At 40.6% G+C, this 19,904-nt stretch overlaps 2 protein-coding genes across 5 annotated transcripts in view; both read right to left on the bottom strand.

Annotated features, from left to right (window-relative positions):
* Positions 1-19,904, bottom strand: part of LOC106660176 (sn1-specific diacylglycerol lipase alpha) — a 76,884-nt gene that overhangs the window by 31,672 nt on the left and 25,308 nt on the right. The window lies entirely within an intron of this gene.
* Positions 9,422-14,975, bottom strand: LOC106660179 (gastrula zinc finger protein XlCGF7.1-like). The gene is made up of 2 exons (XM_014383054.2): positions 14,436-14,975; positions 9,422-10,088 (listed from the first exon to the last, which is right to left on the bottom strand). Exons 1-2 carry the CDS (start codon positions 14,735-14,737, stop codon positions 9,533-9,535), a joined length of 858 nt encoding a protein of 285 aa, XP_014238540.2. The 5' UTR covers positions 14,738-14,975; the 3' UTR covers positions 9,422-9,532.

The following is a 19,904-nucleotide window of genomic DNA, read 5'->3' as shown; positions in this document are numbered from 1 at the left end:
ACGGATCTCTCGTTTCAAACTCGTTGTAGAGGCAAAATTAAGGAAAAAATTGCCTCGGTCGCAAGAATTAATTTTACATAGAGTTACATCGAAATGACAATTAAGACGAAAGTGTCGCTTGGACAAGTGCTTATTGAACGTATAAATAATTGTTCTACTTTGTTAAAGATTATCAACAAGATTTAGACAATAACCAAACGACGAATACTGTAGTGCATACTCTTACTTGTGCAGTTACATTCAATTTACCACTTGCAGAAATACACGAAATGGTTTCCGCCACCTAGCGGTTAAACTAGACTCTAACTATCGGTGTAATTTTAAGTATTTTTAATCCCATTAACTTAAAAAATAAGAAATAAGTCAGTTTATCTTAAATAATTTGTATCGGAGATATCTTTAATTTTCATCAATGTTTTTACATTGAAGCTCTGTTAACTTCAAGTTTCTTTTAATCAATGTATAGATGATGAAAATGAATTATCTCTCATTGAAATTTATGCAAATTACTACGATTATTATTTTGGTTTAAACTTGAATGAGTTTTCATAGCGACCAAGAAAATTGATTATAAATTAGTTATTACTTTTAAAAGATAAGAATGTCCGTGTGGTTTTTTTTATATCGAGCATGTCCGCAAAATTTCACTAATATTTTTTGTAACTATTTATCAATTTTTTTCCCTTTCAACTGCTATTTTTGTTCCAACTAGTGGAAATGTATTATTGGTCAGAATCGATCTGTCGGCTTACTCTTAGAGTTTCAATATAACTCGAATCGGGAAAGAGAACTATTTATTTATTCCTTCTCAGTCATTGAAGCATTGGATTTTTAAAGATATCGAAATGGTACTCGGAAATTCAGTTAAAAGTTATCAAACAAGTCGAAGCGAGCCAATGTATATTGTCAATGGTCATTGCAGTCGAATAAACTAGAGCACCGCCAGGTCTTTCGTCTTCAAAAAGAAATAAAATTGAGAGTATGAGCTCGTGGCTGCTCTTTAGCTTTCAATACATTATTTTGTTTCCAATTAAAACCGCATCTATGACGTAATCCCATCGATCGCTGCATACATCGAAGCGACGCAAAGCCGCATCGTTTTCCTTTTCGCTTCGTTCAAAAGTCCAAAAGTGTCGAAGTAATATTTTCTATCGGGCCATATTCATAATGTAACGCGGATATATCGCCAGCCCCGGCAAAGGGAGACGATAATGCACACCGAACGGTCGACGTAACTTGGATTAAAAAAGTTTCGCCGCTATTTTATGTAAGAAATTGACTTGTTGCAATCAAGTGGTTCGAACTCCAGGCTATACTGTACATATAAAGCGACCGCAGCAGTCGGATGCGATTTCAAAGTTATCGAGTTTTATTTCTCGCGCCTGTACGGCAGCGTATGATATATTTTTTTACGCGTGTATTGTTCACGACTGGTTTCTGTTTACGCCTTCTGCCCGTTACATCAAGGTCTTCTGGTCTTTTATTTCTGGCAGACATCGATCATACACAAAAGCTAAAAAATTTAAATATCTGTCAAAATTGCGCAAAGATTACGATGTCTTGTTTACAATTCGATATACAATCCGCGTGCATATCGTTCTCGACATGATCGAGGTAAATTACGAGTCCGTCAATCAAAGTCTCGATACTGCCATACATTTATTCGAAGCCGATTACTCATCAACGATTGACGTTGCAGTATACGCTAGCGAAATATATCACTGAAACGCAAACGCACGAATGCATACCAAGACTTTGCAGCAATCACTGCAATCAAGCTCGCTCTTACTCGAGCGCAAAGCTTTTCGATATGAAAGTCCACACATGATATATATATAGTAGCTCTCTTTGATATACCGGTATTAGCACGTGTGGACGTTATATTTGTGTATCGAGCTTCGCCAATACGTGTCTTTGATGTTGCGAAAATGCATCGCTTGCCCCCCTGCGAAGCCTCCGTCTTCATCGCGGTATATTATACCGCTGTACAGACAAAGCAGCTACCTACGAGATAAAGCTTTGATGCAAACACGCCTACATCGTGTACGTATACGGATGGAAGCAAAATTATATATATAACGTATACATAAGCTTGGAACATTTTGTTCCTCGACCGCAGACGAATGGCACTACCGTGTACACGTACATATTGGAGTTTAAGACCTCGACTGACTGCGCGCCACCGAATGCGGCTGTGGATGCGGCTACGAAATTTGCACCTGTATGCGTCTCGTGTACACAATATACAGTATAACGGGACGCGGTCATTATCGTCGCTTTATCACTAGTTAGTTCGCAGCGATTTAGCCTCTCGGTATTTAGCCGCGCGGGCGCGCTCGTGAATTGCGACCCCCTGGGCTCCTAAACAGATAGATTAGATCGCCTATTATACAAACGCGCGTATATTATAGCACGTATTTTATACGTAGATCGATATTCCTGGCACTTATCTATACAACTCGTGAATTTAACGTTTAATAAGCCGTTGCATTGAAAATTATACGCCCGAGTTGGAGTATACAGAAGAGAGCGCGAGAGGAAAAGCTCGTATACGCGTCGGAGCGCGCGGGGATTTAAATTTTTCCTCGGGGGTAATGGGAGAAATTATTCGGCGCGTTATACATTTTATACGCATACGCACGCGAGGCGCGGTTTATGATACAAGCACTTGTGATGCAATTGAAAACAGGTGGCACTTGCGCGAACCCGAGTATACTTGCGCGACTCGATCATGCAAGCAAGTATATAATTTTAAAACAGTTACCCTGCTTTTTTCTGTGAAAAAGGGGAAAAAAAGGAGCCTAATAGGCAATTTTATTGAAGGACCATTGTGATTATGTTATCTTCTGGTGATTTACTTTTCACTTGCGGATTTGATGGTGCCATCTAGCGGTGGAACTTCTGTTGAACTTCTCGCATTGCAACGAGTAATTACAATGAACGTACTCCGAATGATTTTAAGATGTTACGACGCTTTACTCGTAAACATTATTTAGTCATTGAAGATGCGTACACAGCTCGGACTTTTATTGAACTTGAGCTACTATACGTTCACGAATGAATTAAAATTTTAAAATGATTTATTACGTCTAATTAATTGCTGTTTTAACGGATCGCTGACTCGACAAACTGTGTACCCCATCTCTCGCGCTCAGTTTGTACGAGTTATAACCCCATAATAGTCATAGTCAATGAGCCTAAAGAAATTTTTTTCACTTCGATAAAATAAAAAAAAAAACAGGATAACGAACTCTCGAAGCTCATCCAATAATTCTGCGTATAAACACGCAAGCTGGGGGGCATGTTCGATTCAAGTGTTCGACTGTATAAAAGAGGCAATATAGGCGTGTGGGGGGCGCGCCTCCTCATTCATAAATTCATACGCGCGCCTATATCGCGTCGACGACGCGCGGAGAAGCTCTCGCGTGTTTACATTTCGAGGCCACGCGTATACATTTGAATTATGTAAGCTTACGTATGCATGTATACGTGCGTGAAGTGCCGCGCGAGGGTGGCGTTCTCCTCTCTCTCTCTCTCTCTGCTTGTTTATGCGAGAGGATACGCGCCGATAGTATGAATGCACGATTGGCTCGAGCTGGAAAACGAGTGGAAGACCTCAAATTGTAACTTTTTTATATACGGAGGAATCGGGAATGTAAGCTAAAATGTTTCAATTTCGGTTTGAACAATTTGAACATTATTCGGGCTAGCTCGGCGAGCTTAGCAAACCGTGTCTTTATTGTACGCAGGGCGCAAGTCGAGCGTTTTATATACGTTTATAACTCAGCTTGCCAAAGGATAAAATTATCCACACCAGGATGCACGCGTGACACACACACACACAAAATGTTGAATAAGAGTTAAAACGTGTTTACGCGCGTTTAAAGGCCTCTGTGCTCACTATAGTCTAGATACATGCACGTATTAATACGAGTCGAGCTACTACGTATACATAATACCACGCGTGTGCTTTGCGATATTAGGCAACCGGCTTTAGCTGCAGCTCCGCGAGCCATTTACACGCGAGGCTTCACGCAGCGGCGGCTCCGGTGCAAGCTGCGTGCGTTATATTTATACGCCCCGTATTATAATCAAGTTAATTAACTTATCATCGCCATTTTGCGTGCGAATATAACGTACATATATGTAGGCGAACTCGTGAATGCAGACGCGCGTGGATAACACGCGTTATAATGTATCACTATTATACGATGGCAACTGCACACGAGCCTAGAGCGTAACTGCTGCTGCTGTCGTCGCCGATAGCCAAGCGTGGAAACAAACGTATTACAATTTTCGGACATTGTGTTGGATACGGATTATATATTCGAATAGAAGCAGCTCGACGATTTTTCGAATAGCCAAAAATCATCGTCGTGTACGTGCCCAACGTGTGTAGCCGTTCGTACATGTAGTAATCATCAGAGGGGGTGCTGCGCGTGCGAAACACAATCGAAAAGACATTAGGCCATAGCGCCCTAGATTTCGCAGCTACAGCGCGAGATTGCCTTCTGGCTATATGTCTACTGTGGGGTTTATATACATATTTACCACGGAGCGCAGGTATATGTACCGAGAAGCGGCACGAGCTATACAGCTGCCAACGCGTGAATTGTATTAATAATCATTCCGATGGATAATATTCTATCTATCTACATACATTTACGGAATACACGAAGCAGAATTTTGAGCGCGCGTTGATGAGTCGATATTATTTCGCGCTCGACGACGCACTCGACGAGGAGTGATTGGCGATGATTCGTCGAGCTCGTGCGTGTATATATACAGCAGCGATTTTTGTCTGATTTACACGTGAACGGCATCGTCGAAAGTCATCGTACGTAGAAACGATGCGGGGGTGTCGGTGGTGGCGAATGGACGGGGGCAGGGTTTGGCAACATTTTGTGGCCCCCCCTCTTGCTCATCGGCTCGGCGCTAAATATTAATCGATACAAACGTAACTCGAAATTTTAATTAAAAAAGCGAGAGCTGTACATACACATATGCACGCATGTAGCGTATATATACACAGGAAAACGAGCTTATAATCTCGGAATTTGCTTAATCTCGTGTAATAAACAAAAGGATCAGAGCCAGCGAGGTATATGCTCGCGCAATTTATGTACACGCATGAAAAGAAAAGCCTCATATACGCGCACGGATCCCATTTCAAATCCAAACAGCCGCTGCGAATTTAAATCCGAACGATGTGTACAGTGGTACGTCTTTCGATGTGTGTGGGTGTATTATGTGAGGCATGAGCCGGCGCATGCACGATGCAGTGCACGCGGAGAAATTTGAAAAAAAAAGAACCATCGGTGATTTAAAGAGAACGTGTGTAAGCGGCACTAGCAACAGTATTACACAGCATGTAATGGTATAGCAGAAGACAGAAAGCAGCTTTGGATTCTAATACGTCTCTCACCCTCATCTCTCAGCTCTTGGCTGCAGCAACAGCAGCAGCAGCGTATATAGCGTCGAGTCGATATGGGGGGTTTTAGTTTAGCGTTGATCTTCCCTTCTCTCTCTCACTCTCTCCCCCTATCATGTAAATCCACTCTCGCATTCGTTTCACCCCCGCCGCGGTACGCGTCTGCTGCTGCTGCTGCGTCTGTGTTCGTGTGCCCTGCAGCAGACTACTTCGGGGCTCCCTTTTCTTGATGCTGCAGCATGAGCGGTACAGAGAGATGCCTCCCTCGCTCGTCTCCTTTCGCTCTTTCGACAAAACGACGCTGTGCTGTTATAGCTGCTAGCTGCAGAACAGAGCAGAGCAAAAGTCTTCTCGCGACACGCTGCGATGTATTGGCCATGTCGACTCCTTTCTCACTCTGTCTCTCTCTCGTTCTCTTTCAAGCTCGCTCGCAGGATGTTATGTATAGTACACTCGACACTTGCGAAGCTCGGCGCATTCAGGCCACGACGACGACGACGGGGGGGAACGCGTGGCTGGCGACGACGGGCTTTAACTTTTTGTTGCGAAGAAGATCAAGCAAAGTAGCGAACCTTGTATAACCGTACACCCAGACCGGGAGAGACGGATAGACGTTTGCTGTAGCTGATGCAACTTTTGCTCGAGCTGCGCCTGGCTACTCGAGATAGAGAGAATTTTTCGCGAAAAGCTTCCGGGGGACGAGTCGGAATCCAAGAGCACAGTATACACCTTGAATTTATAGGAATTCAGCTGTGCCACACACAGTTATATACGTGTAACGCGTACCTTCGAGTCTAGTTCATCGAGCAACGAAGTTTATTCTAGCTGCTGCTGTGCTACGTCGAGTCGATTTTCGACGTGCGCTGCTGCAACATGCCAGTCGATAGCACCAACGTTAAAAAGATTTCCTGTGCGCACACGGCAACGGGCATATAACTGCATGGTATATATACGGACTCGGAGTTATATATATACTGCACACCGAAAGTTAGATTAACGAATTCCGAAGTATGAAGTATATATATAACATTCGAATATCGGAATTCGAGTCCGACGTCAAAGTGTCGTCCGTGTTTTCATTTTTTTGTTTTTTTTTTGCATCCAACAGGGAGAAATATAGTTTCTCTCGCTCGAATCGCTGCTGCGTATACATGTATACATGCTTCACCTGTTCTCTGCCGCGTGCTCCATCCATCCATACATTATACGAGTCCTCGCGCTGCGGAGGAAAACCGCAATTTCGTATACGAGCCGCATTTGTTTCCGTGATGCGTGCAGCTGTGCGCTCCATCTCCTGTGCTCCGCAACGCTCTCGGATCATCTATCAATACATGATGGGATGATTCTTCGACCTATAGAATGATAAATAACGCCGCCTCGTGTGCTGCACGAGTGTGTGTCTGTGGCAACAACCAGGGCAGCGCGAAAAATATACACAGATTTCCATGCATATTTCAGCTGGCCGTTCGGGCGAGCAGCACATCACACTGCTTCTGGATATACAGCGCATGCATATCGCATTAATCCCCGTATATATACACGGACACGTATATCAAACAACGGGCGGCAAAAGTGTAAAAATGCATCGCGAGGTCACGAGCGGCCGTTGCTTTTTTAACTCGCGCGCGAGTAATAATATGAATAACGCGAGGCGATTTTGCTCGCAAGCTCGATCATTTCACGCGCTTATAAAGCTATAGCTGGGCTCGAGCGCAACAACAATACACAAAATCATATATATATATGTTTGCGCACGCAGCTCTAATCCATCAGCAACTACTACTAGTCCCTTTTATGCATTCGCGCGAGCGTAACTTGTACAACAAAGCGAGAAACACAGAGAGACGTGCATAAAACGTACGAAGCGAGAAAAAAATGAGCAAGCCCATTACACGCAAGACTCGGCCGCCTCTGCACATACACATATAATACACAGAGTATGTGTTTTGTGGGAGAGCTGACTCTTTTTCACGCGTTGTTTTATAAGGCAGTCGCATGCAATATAATATAAACGTTACGCGCCGCTACGATTCTAATTCAAGGGGTAAGTGCGCTGGCGCGCGCCCCGCCATACACAGTATAATATAGGTACTACACGGAGAAAATAATACAACAAATATTGTTAGGATTCACAGTAAAAATTACTATTCTAAAAAGTAATGAGGTGACATCGATCTATTATCAGGAATTTTGATAATATTAAAACAAATATTCTTAAAGGTATTAAATATTCTAATAAAACTCGGTACAATAATTGCTATAGTGTATAGTAAAAATTTCACTGTAGTAAATTTTATTTTATAGTTACATATTATATGTTAAGAAACATAATACTAAATAATATGATCTTAGCAAATGTTGCTGTACAAGCACGAAAAAGTACACCTTGTATAGCAAAATTTGCTATGCGTACAGTAACTTTTCTTGTGTGAATGAACTTCCAATATCATGGCTAGATGTCGCTTCGCATACCCGCAAGTGGCTAAAATTTGAACCAGCTTACTATATATAGAAGATGAAAACGCAATGATCAAGCTTACTAACATGTTATACTATATGAGCGTGCGTTTAGTAGTAGTATTAGGTTATTTAGATTAGGTAGGATTAAAATACAGCGAGCGTGCGGTTAGAGTTTGATACGACTAGTCCCGAAAATAATAAACTTTCCAAAATTGTCATTCGAAAAATACGCCTTCAAACCTCCAATGAGATCAAATCAATTGATTAATGAAAAAAAATTTTTATTCTAAATTTCATTTACCCACGGAAAATTTAATACAGTTTACATCAATTATTATTAATCTGTATAAGAAAAGTTACTATTCAAACAAGAAACATTACTACTCATAATATAAAAATTACTGTAATAAATGGGAAATTTTGATAAAATTCAAAAGAATAAATTTTTCCTACATTAAATAGTAAAAATTACTAAAATGTGTCGATGTCACCTCTTTACTAGATATTATAGTAATTTTTACTGTGAATTCTAACAATATTTATTATATTTTTTTCTCCGTGTATCTGCCTGCCACGCTCGGAGTTTCTCCAGCTCGAGCTACTTGCTGAATCGAGGGGGTGGCGTATAGCACATACGCCGAGGTACTCTCGGATTCGACCCTTCTCCGCGCGCGCGCCTGGCAGAATTTCGTTCTTGCGTAAGCGCGTCAAAGGCTCGTCGTCGCAATATTATAATGTATACGCGTTGTGTCGTCGTCGTCTTACTCGGCCCATCAGCAATAATTCATACGCATTATCCTTCTGGCGATCTTCGCGCGTGCACGCCGATACGTTGTGCGCTGTTATTGAGGCACGCGACACGACCATCTCACCCCGTTACAATATTTATACGCACGAAACTCGAATGATCGACAACGGCCGTGTGACGTTCGTATACAAGGCCTAGTCACGCGATCCCTGCATAAATATCAATATAGTCTGTGCTCTATATAAACGTCGTTATACATATCGTGCGCGAAGGCGCGAGCTTTCGTTCGCGTGTTTCGGAATTGCGTGTTGATTCCTATGTCGAGAGCTCGATGCCCTGCAGTGTGCAGTCCTAGGTGTGCTCATCCTATGTAGCGATCACCTGCTTATGTGCATTGTACTACTACAGGCTGTTGCTTCGGAGCAGTTTGCGCTTCGCTCATATGTGTGTATCACAACCCGCCTATATATTATGGCAGCGATGACCGAAAGACTCCAGCTTCATATATTTTCTTACTTTAATGCAAAGAGCTTTGACAGGACAAAAACCAATGGATTACGATGAAAAAAAATTTTGGTTAAATAATTTCAAGTAAAAACTGAAATTGTATCAATTTTGCTGTTGATATCTCTGCGAAGAGCTTTGACAAAACAGAAATCAATGGATTTTTATAAAAAAAATTGTGATGAAATAATTTTGAGTAAAATCTGAAATTGCACCAATTTTGCTGTTGATATCTCTAAGCGGTACGTTATAGGTATAAATCAATTTTACATGATATATTTTTAATTTCAATAAGTTCTTTATTCCATGTAAAATTGAATCAAATTATATAAAATTGAATTAGTGTATGTTGTTTGATGGCACATTTTTCGCCTTTTTTAGGTATCTTTTTAAGTACGTTTTAAGTTGTTTGCTCGATGAACATTAAAAATGTGACTCATCAATTGACGTCTTTGATCAAATGTTTCATGGCATTCGTTGCATTTCCTCATCGCTTTATTTCTATTGATTGTGTGTATAGTCTGATTCGTAGTGATTTGAATATTGAATAACGAATTTGAGTTGTCGAATTCTTGTTTTTTGGGTTCATCATGTACTATCATGTGCTTTAATAAACTTCTTTTCCATTTAAATACTTTGTGGCATGTGTAGCACTCAAAACCTTTTTGGCTTCCGTGGACTCCTTCTTTATGATCTGTCAAATATTGTTTAGTTCCAAATGCTTTTTCACAAACGTCGCAAATGTGGTCTCTTCTTCCTTCGTGAACTAATTTTTTGTGTTTCTCTAAGTGTCCCTGTTGTTTAAATTTTTGTTGACACTCATCGCATACAAAGTCTCTTCGTCCTTCATGAATAGTTCTGCGATGAATTGTTAAGTGCCGTTTTGTTGTAAATGCTTTTTGACACACGTCGCATACAAAGTCTTTTCGTCCTTCGTGAACTGATTTTTGGTGCCTCGCTAAACTGATATTCCGTGAAAACGTTTCTGGACACATGTCGCATACGCAGTCTCTTCGTCCATCGTGAACTGTTTTTTTGTGCCTCGACAAACTGCTATTATGTGAAAATGTTTCTGGACACATGTCGCACACGTAGTTTTTTTCTTCATTGTGAACTGTTTTGCGATAACCTTCGTGATTTTTGTGAACTGAATCACGATCAAGTGCCGAGCAATGTTCACCGATAGACGCCATTATTTTTAACTTCTTTGGACAATTACCACACGTAATTGATTAAAAGAATGTAGCAGTTTTAACTTTATCGATTTAGGTATACGTAATTTTCTGACTGGGACTTTTTTTAAAAGTACCAAAAAAATTGTATACTCGATTGATATTTTTAAAAACAACCCATTTGTGTTCAACAAATAAAAGTATCAAAGACAGTTGACTTTCATGGAAGTTAGGGTAACACTACTACTGACCAAGGAAGTTGACTCGAACGTACTTGGCTAATTGAAAATTATCAGATTGGTTGAAATTGTTTTGTTTACATACGAACATCAAACTATACGCCTGAATAGTCGAACGAAATCATAATACATGATAATTTTAATCATGTCGAGCTCCAAATTAATACATAATAATTATTACTGGGTAATTATGATAAAAAATTACATAATTAGAGTCGTAGAAAACCAATTAGTGCAGAACACAGTAAATTTTATTATGCACTATTTGAACATTTTTTATAAATACTTTTTATTGTATACATAGTGCCGGGAAGCCAAAAGTCTCACCCAGCTCCTCAGTAAACACGAGGATCCCAAAGATCTTCGAGCTCAACGAGCTATAATACTTTGCGACGAATTTATTTTATACATAAGGAGCGCGATACGTATACGCTGGCGCAGTTACTGTGTAGGCGCATTCCCGCGCGAGCTCGTTGCTTTATAACGTATGCGTAAGAAGTTTTACAGCAAAATGGATAAATTTAATCAACCGAGCGCACCGCGAGTCGTGAGGCGACGTCGAGCTAGAAAAAAATCTAATGAAGCGCACGCGACGATCATTTTTATGATACCTCGAGCGCCCGGTGCATATCGTGCTGTCGTGCACCGCGTGCCAGCTCAGCTCTTTTTTTTTTATTTTTGATTATATATTCCGTACGACAAACTCGGTTAGCTCGTACGTACGTGGAAAAGAAAAAAAATGAAGAAAAAGAAACGGGACTGAAACAATAGTTAATTGCATTTGTTTCCTTTCTCTTGGGTACGTGTAGAAAAGAAAACAGATGGGTCGAAACGATTATCCCCCGAGAAGAATGTGCGTATATATGCCGACCAAAGCCCGCGTGCGATCTAATCCAGCGACTTATGCAAATTTATTCAAAGCCATTCCACGCCATCCCTCGCGAAAGAAAAGTTTCGCTCGCGCAACGTCAACGAATCGAAGATGACGGATTGTAAAATGGAAAATTTACGTCTCCGTATACTTATCTTTCTCCCTCGCCTCGGAACGCTGAGCGTCAAAAACTTCTGCTCGCGTTGACCTTGTTTCATGCGTGCGTGTATATATTAATTTTCCAAAACAGTTTGCCGCACGAAAAGCTCGACGTTAGACGAGTTTGCCACGTTAATAAATTAATTAACTCTTGTATATATACTATTTTCTCGTTCATCGTGTGTATGGACGTTCGCGATCGATGTGTCGAGGGATCAACGCGTACGAAGTGTATTATATATATGTGAGCGCGGACACGATTCGATGTTCTATATATCTCGAAGTAGGATAATTTCGAATCACGATTTATCAAGTACATACGTGCAATGTATCTTCCTTTAGGAAGTTTCTGTACAGATTCACTATCAATTATATCATCCAGAAACAATGCCGTACGCTGCATTTTTTGGCGCGCGCGCGAGTCAAAAACAAAAGAATATGCTTTCGAGCTTTTTAGGACGGATGGTTTTACGATCCTGCGTATATATAGCTATATACATGGATTTAGAGCACATAGAAGCACTTTATGGAAATTGCCAGTTTTAGTTCGGCGATTTATTACGCGAGCTTTCAATAAAATACTTTAATGACGAACTATTATACATCGAGAATGACTAATGGATCAATTACATTTTTACGCTCGGCATAGAGAGATATTTTTTCAACTTTCAGCATCCCCACGTGAATATTGTCGACAACGCAATGACACACGAAGCTTCACGTACACTTTAATTGGCCTTGGATGCAAAATGGATACTTCACAAGATGGAACATTATACGTCTCGAAAACTTTTGCATTATGCTGTGGAGGTGGAGGTCGAACGAGCTCAACTTGGATGTATACTCGAAACGACGTTTGATTTTAATCCGACTTGCGCTACTACTACTACTACACCGGGGTACGTATCGATTAGTAGTCCGCTTTTTGCCGCATACGCGTACACACCCCCGCACACCTACCCTCGGCAATAGCACTAGTATAGGAGTAACCTGACAATGGGTTACGATCGCATTTTTTTTTCTCCAAGTCTCCGTACGAGTCAACGTACGAGTCTGGAATTGGAAAAGTAGTCTTGGAGAGCTGCAATTCACAAGACGCTAATTAAGAAGCAAAGTAAAAAAGTTGTACGAGATATTTTTGTGCAATTCGATGCAGGGCGCGCCGAGACGTCGAGAGCAGTAGCAGCAGTTAAGTGTGGTAGAAGGGATCGGTGAACATCCCACAGCTGACGCTCGACACGTACGCGTAAAATGTGTATATACACACGCCGAGCACATGCTCGATATTATACACGTCCGTTTGATGTTGGATTAGCTATATGGACGTATAATGTATAACTTCGTATGCTTTTTGGACTCGAGGGACGACAGTGGCAAAGCAACGGCGCGTTTGTTGCGGTATCTTTACGGGTCACGGAGATTTGTGGTTTTATTGGATTTTTTCTTTCACAAAGGGGCCGCCCTGCACGTATACATATCGCTCTTTTCGGATGCGCGATCGATGCGATATGTTTTAATCGACGCTTCGTGAATGAATCTCGCCGTATATTTATCGAGTAGTTCGCGAGCGATTGACGCGAGGTTAATGGAACGCGACGCTAGATGCACAAAAGTTAATTGCAACGGTGAGCATGCGCGCGTGAGTGTGAGAAAGATCCACGCCAGAAGTTTTATCGACAAAAAGGCGCAGATGCGAGTACAGCTTGCAAGACTACATACGTATACACTTTACATATAAACGTCCTCGTCTTGCCATGCGCACGAGGGGGGAAATGATCGTTTCGAGACGCGTATAATGCTCGACGAAATGATAATAATCCGTCGTGTCGGGCAAAGGCGTATAGTGCGATGAAAAATTCGTAGGGGGGAATAGAACGTACGATACAGCGATGATGCTTGCGATCGTTTGGGCTTTTTTTGTTTCCTTCACAATTGGCACTTTGGACGATGATGATTTTGTAGATAAATGACGAAAAATTGTTCATGGCAGCGATGACCGAAAGACTCCAGCTCCATATTTTTTTCTTACTTATGCGAAGAGCTTTGAAAAAAAAAGAAATCAATGGATTTTTATAAAAAAAATTGTGATGAAATAATTTTAAGTAAAAACTCAAATTGTATCAATTTTGCTGTTGATATCTCTAAGCGGTACTTTATAGGTATAAATCCATTTTACATAATATATTTTTCATTTCAATAAGTTCTTTATTCCATGTAAAATTGAATTAAATTATATAAAATTGAATTAGTGTATGTTGTTTGATGGCACATTTTTCGCCTTTTTTAGGTATCTTTTTCAGTACGTTTCGAGTTGTTTGCTCGATGAACATTAAAAATGTGCATCATCAATTGACGTCTTTGATCAAATGTTTCATGACATTCGTTGCATTTCCTCATCGCTTTATTTCTATTGATTGTGTATAATTTCTGTATTGTATTGTCTTGAATGTTCAATGACGAATTTGAGTTGTCGGATTCTTGTTTTTTGGGTTCATCATGTACTCTCATGTGCCGTAATAAATTTTTTTTCCATTTAAATACTTTGTGGCATGTGCAGCACTCGAAACCTTTTTGGCTTCCGTGGGCTCCTTCTTTATGGTCTGTCAAATTTTTTTTAGTTCCAAATGCTTTTTGACAAACGTCGCAAATGTGGTCTTTTCTTCCTTCGTGAACTAATTTTTTGTGTTTCTCTAAGTGTCCCTGTTGTTTAAATTTTTGTTGACACTCATCGCATACAAAGTCTCTTCGTCCTTCATGAATAGTTCTGCGATGAATTTTTAAGGAATGTTTTGTTGTAAATGCTTTTTGACACACGTCGCATACAAAGTCTTTTCGTCCTTCGTGAACTGATTTTTGGTGTTCCATCAAATGGATTTTTTGTGAAAATATTTTTTGACACACGGCACATTCGTAGTCTTTTCGTCCTTCGTGAACAGTTCTGCGATGAACTGTTAAGTTCTGATTTGTTGAAAACGTTTTTTGACACACATCGCATACGTAGTCTTTTCGTCCTTCGTGAACAATTTCGTGATGAACATTCAAGTTCTGTTCTGATGTAAACTCTTGTTGGCACAAGCCACACACGTAACCTTCGTGGTTTTTGTGAACTGAATCACTATCAAGTGCCGAGCAATGTTCACCGATAGACGCCATTATTTTAAACTTCTTTGGACAATTACCACACGTAATTGATTAAAAGAATGTAGCAGTTTTAACTTTATCGATTTAGGCATACGTAATTTTCTGACTGATACTTTTTTTAAAAGTACCAAAAAAATTGTATACTCGATTGATATTTTTCAAAAAGAACCCATTTGTGTTCAACAAATAAAAGTATCAAAGACAGTTGACTTTCATGGAAGTTAGGGTAACACTACTATTGACTAAGGAAGTTGACTCTAACGTACTCGACTAATTGAAAATTTCCAGATTGTTTGAAATTGTTTTGTTTACATACGAGTATCAAACTACACGCCTGAATAGTCGAACGAAATCATAATACGTGGTAATATTAATCATGTCAAAAAACAATTTTGCCCTCTTTACAAATAAATGTATGAATCGTGTACCTTTTTTTATTGTAAACTTATTCTTTTCTCTGCGGAGTGTGTTTTTAACATTTCTATTCATTCGTGCTTTTGTGTATATTGTAAAAACGAATATCTCGGATTATTATTTCAAAAAACTATAAATTCATAATTTTTATAGAATATCGTGAATATTTTTTTTCTACTCCGTGATCTTTTAAAAAATGCAAGTTTCTATTTTTGTTCTATGAATTATGAACTCTAAAAATTAACGCATTAATGCGCGAACGCAGTGAGAAAAGCATTTTGAACATGTCACACCTACACAAAGAAAAGAAATTCAGTTAACAAAGTAGAAAACCTTGTACCTATTTGCATTTCATTCATTCGCGGCACGAAGGTAATTCGCAACGGTAAGAATGAAATTTAGAAATGAGTTATACTAATGGATAATTATTGCCAGCCATTAAACGTGTCATACATAATGACCGAGAGAATGAAAATTGACGCGCACCACAGTGATAGCTTCGTAAATTATTATAATAAAACAATTTAATAGTTGCCGATAAAGTATCAGCAATGATTTCCGTGATCATAAAATATCCTATACGTAATTTTTTCTTCTCGATATCCCTTACTCATGTGACATGTAAATTCTTCTCATCGTAAATATAGTGAAAGCGGATGCCAAAAAAAAGTAAGCTAAGGACTTACGCGCATCGTCCTTAAGCCGCTTCTTTCGCATATTCGTCCGAAGAGTTATTCTCCGCAGATGCCGTGGCATACCAGCTCATTTTTTATTCGAGTATTACATGCGTGCATAAGAAAAATGCGCTAAGCACGTACTATAAGTGGAGCTAACGTACGCGCGACGCTAGATATCATTATTCTTTCTCTTTTTTCCTCGTTCCGCGCGCGAGCGAAGCAAGACATAAAATCGCGTCCAATGAGGCGTGATACAAGGATAAAAGATTCGAGCAGGGAGAAAAATGTCCACCACTCGGCATCATTCTCGTGCTGACCTGGTTCGAGGAGGACAAAAAACCTCTATGTAACTAGGATTTTTTTTTATCTCTTACCCTAACCAAGATGAAACTCGAATTGTTCCATTATTGTGGGGGTGCGTGTACCGTGGCAGCGAACGTATAATCGAATTCGCACACCGGCGAAAAGCTCTGTCGCGCGGCTAGCTCGATACACACAAAAGCGTACGGCGGAAATTCGCTTGTAAATCCGCAAAAATCGAGTCGAGTTTCGTGTAGCTATAGGTGAAATTTCGGCCAGGCGAAAGAGTCACGCGAACGGAAGCTCGCTGAAAATTTGCCTTTATGAATTTTCACGATAAAAAAAATATATATAATTCCGTAACAAAAGCGGGTGGGCGCGCGCATGACTCGTAAACACGCCTCAAAATAAAAAGAGAGAGAGAAAAAAAAGGTAGGTATTTTTACGGCCGAGCAACTTGAAACTCCGAAGCAGCAGCAAAGAGTGGCTCGTGTTTTAAGGCAAGAGAGTCGAAAACGACGTCGTACGTAGAGGAGTCGCCCGCGTCGTCTAGAGCGGAACTCAGGCACCGGAACTTTTTGTGGGCTCCTCTCTCCCTCGCTCTCTTTACTCCTGATCGAGTTGCCCACGAAGCATGAGCTGAGCGCACCGCAGCGCACCCTTACATTATATACTGCTGCTGCTGTTCGCGTAGAGAACTCCCTTCGTCAGCGCGCGCGCCTACTGCACCGCCGAAATTTATTGGATTCTCTATATATGTATGAGCGACGAGCAAAGAGAACGAGAGAGAGAGCCCCTTCTTCATCTGTTATCCCTCTCTCTCTCTTTGTTGCGCTCGAACTTGGAAGCTCGATTGTTAAAATAGGTGCAGGGCGAAACGTACGTATATAATGCTTGTTGGGCTCTCTCTCTCTCGAGCTCGATCTGCATTGACAAATGACGCGGTTTATTTTACCATAGAGGACTTTTCCGTGAAGCAGGCCTGAGAAAATTTATGACGGTTATTTCATCACAAGTACCCCGCGCGCGATATATAAGCGATGTATATAGATCGAGTGGAGATGCAGGGGAAATAAACGTTAATGGGATTTATGAAGGGAGTCGCGGGCTTGGCCAGACGCGATTCTTTTCTCTTATATACGAAACAATGAATGTCCGAAGGATCGACTGCATTTGGCAGGCCATTCGACACTTTTCCGATAGATATTACGCGAAAAGATAGACACCCACGCGATGTGAGAAATGAGAGATAGAAAATAAATAAAACGATTACGTTGTCACGTTTGCTCGCGGTTGTGACAAGTTGCGTAGATGCAACTGCTCGTGGTCAAACGAACAAACATAGATAATTGCGAATTTAAATTCAAAATGCTTATTACATGATTGCGTATTTAACGATCGTCAATTCTTCATATTTCTCTAAACCTCATCACTTTTACTCTGTCATTTTTTCCGTAAATTCAACATCAATTAACTCGTGCATTACATGCAATCGAACTATTCCAATTCAAATATTCCCGCATCGCGTGTAAACTATGCTTCAAGATTATGGATTCAACAGTTTTGAATAAATAATCCAATAAAAATTATTTCCATGGTATACTTTATGATAATAATTAATAAGTTCCATTGGTTAAAATTGGTTTTCCATTGGAATTTCCAACATCATCGTTGGAAAACCGTATTTGATATGGACTTATATACAATTATTTTGACTTTGTCACTTGCAGATTTACAGATAATCGTACTCGCCATCTAGCGGTGAAGGCTTACATTAATTATGATGGAATTTCTACTTTTTTTTTGCTAAATTAACTACAAAATATGAATTAGTATATATTTTAATAAAAATGTTTAAATGTTTTACGCTCTCATTTTGCACAGAGGCGACGATCGTGCGAGATAAAACGTTAATTAGAAAAATCCACCCCAATGAACCGCATTGACCTTGCCAGTTCAATCTTATTTCCTAAATTTCGAGCACGCGAAACTCTCCTCCACGTATTCGCAAGTATCTTATATAGAAAACTTTTAATCGTCACGCGTGAAAGAACAAAAAACTTGCAGACCGGGCCAGTTGAATTTATAAAAAAAACAAAGACTCATAAACGGGCGCGCTCGCCCGAAAGTAAAGTCAAAGACTTTTTTTTTCTATACGGTATAAGCGTCGTAAAAGAGTTTGCTCGCTCGCTGCATTATGCAAAAACGTACACGCACGCGTACAGAGCAGGCAAAGTGCACGCGGCACAGCACAGGAAATTAAAAGGAATATTTGTAAGGCTTTCTGTGCGCGCGCTCAGAGAGCTTCCAACAAAACGAGTCGCTTGAGCTTCATCCCAACAAACAGCAATGAAATTTTGCAAACATCTGTCCCTGTGGGTTTTGTGTGTGCACAAATTTTCTTGCGGTTTCACTGCTGCTGCTGCTGCTGCTGCTACCGTCGCCACTGTTGTTGTTGTTGTTGTTATTGCTCGAGTCGCGCAGTGTCCAAATTCTATGCAGCAGGTAGTAGCAGTACCTACATAAAGTGCACTTTTGGCACTTTATGCTGTCGCGTTGTTTACGATCGCGCGTACACACGTACACACATATATATATACGATATCCTCGCTGTGCGCGTGTGTAACGACTTGTTTGTCCTAATTTTCAACTACTGACTCTGTATATGGCAAGGAAGTTACTTTGGATAGTAAGTATTGTGTATATAGCACACAAGAACACGTGGGGGTGCGCAAGAGAGAGTTCCGCACGCGAGGTGCAGTACACACACGAGAAATGAATAAATATTATAAATTTTCGCTTTTATTAAAACGTCTTTCATGAGGTCGTTTGTTGAACTCATTACTCCCTCGTACGGAAAAGGGAAGAGCTTTAGAAATATACCTTAACGTATACACAAAGAAGCGCGTGACGAGCTTGCGACATTTATATCCGTAATTTGCGCATTACCGAGCTGAATGGCGCACGAAAGAGATCGACAGAGAGAGAGAAAGAGAGAGAGAGAAGAGAGCGGGGTAATTAATGCACACGAACCCGATATCCGATAAGGCGGGCAAATTTCCAATCGTATGCAATTAATTAATTAATTGAAACAGCGCGCGCTGCGGGTTTGCGCTCATATTCGCTCTTCCCTCCAACCTGCTGCAACTGCCGCGGCGCTTATTAAAATCGTTGATATATAATAGCTCGAGCTTGGTCAGAGAAAGAGAGACACATAATATAATATGCGCGGTGTATGTGTATGTGTGTACATGGGCTCGGCTTTCGGAGTAATAATTCCTGCACGCGGCACGCGGTCTTGCAATTAATCGTGTATATCGTGCGCGGAGATAGGATATAAGCTAAAAATATTCTCGCTCGCGTGTTTGAAAAAGAATAAAAGGGGAAGAAAGAACAATATGCATTATCCTTTCGAGATCTCTTCGCGCTTGTTTTCATATACGCCGCAATGGTGGTGGTGGTGGCGGGAAGAGTAATTTTCAGCGCAAGAAAGAAGTTTTTATATATTATTTTATACATACATTATGCACACACACAAAGGCAGTAGCAGCAGCAGCATAATATAAGCACGTCACCGGGGTGCCGCGCGGCAATGAATTATTCACTTTATGAAATTTGCGGGCGCCGCCGCTTATCGCGCACATGCGATATCGATTACTTTTTGACCGGTGCTGGGTACCAACACCACCAACGCCACGCTATCATCGCTCGTGTATATTATCGTATACTCGGTACACACAAGTGTGCATATCATCGTGCGCACGGCATCGCATACAAAGTGCAGAGCA

Source organism: Trichogramma pretiosum, unplaced genomic scaffold (assembly GCF_000599845.2).
Source record: "Trichogramma pretiosum strain Unisexual culture from Peru unplaced genomic scaffold, Tpre_2.0 scaffold44, whole genome shotgun sequence".
NCBI classification, from domain to species: Eukaryota; Metazoa; Arthropoda; class Insecta; order Hymenoptera; family Trichogrammatidae; genus Trichogramma; species Trichogramma pretiosum.
The sequence above is the reverse complement of the archived record's forward strand: the minus strand, read 5'-3'. Positions and strand labels throughout refer to the sequence as shown.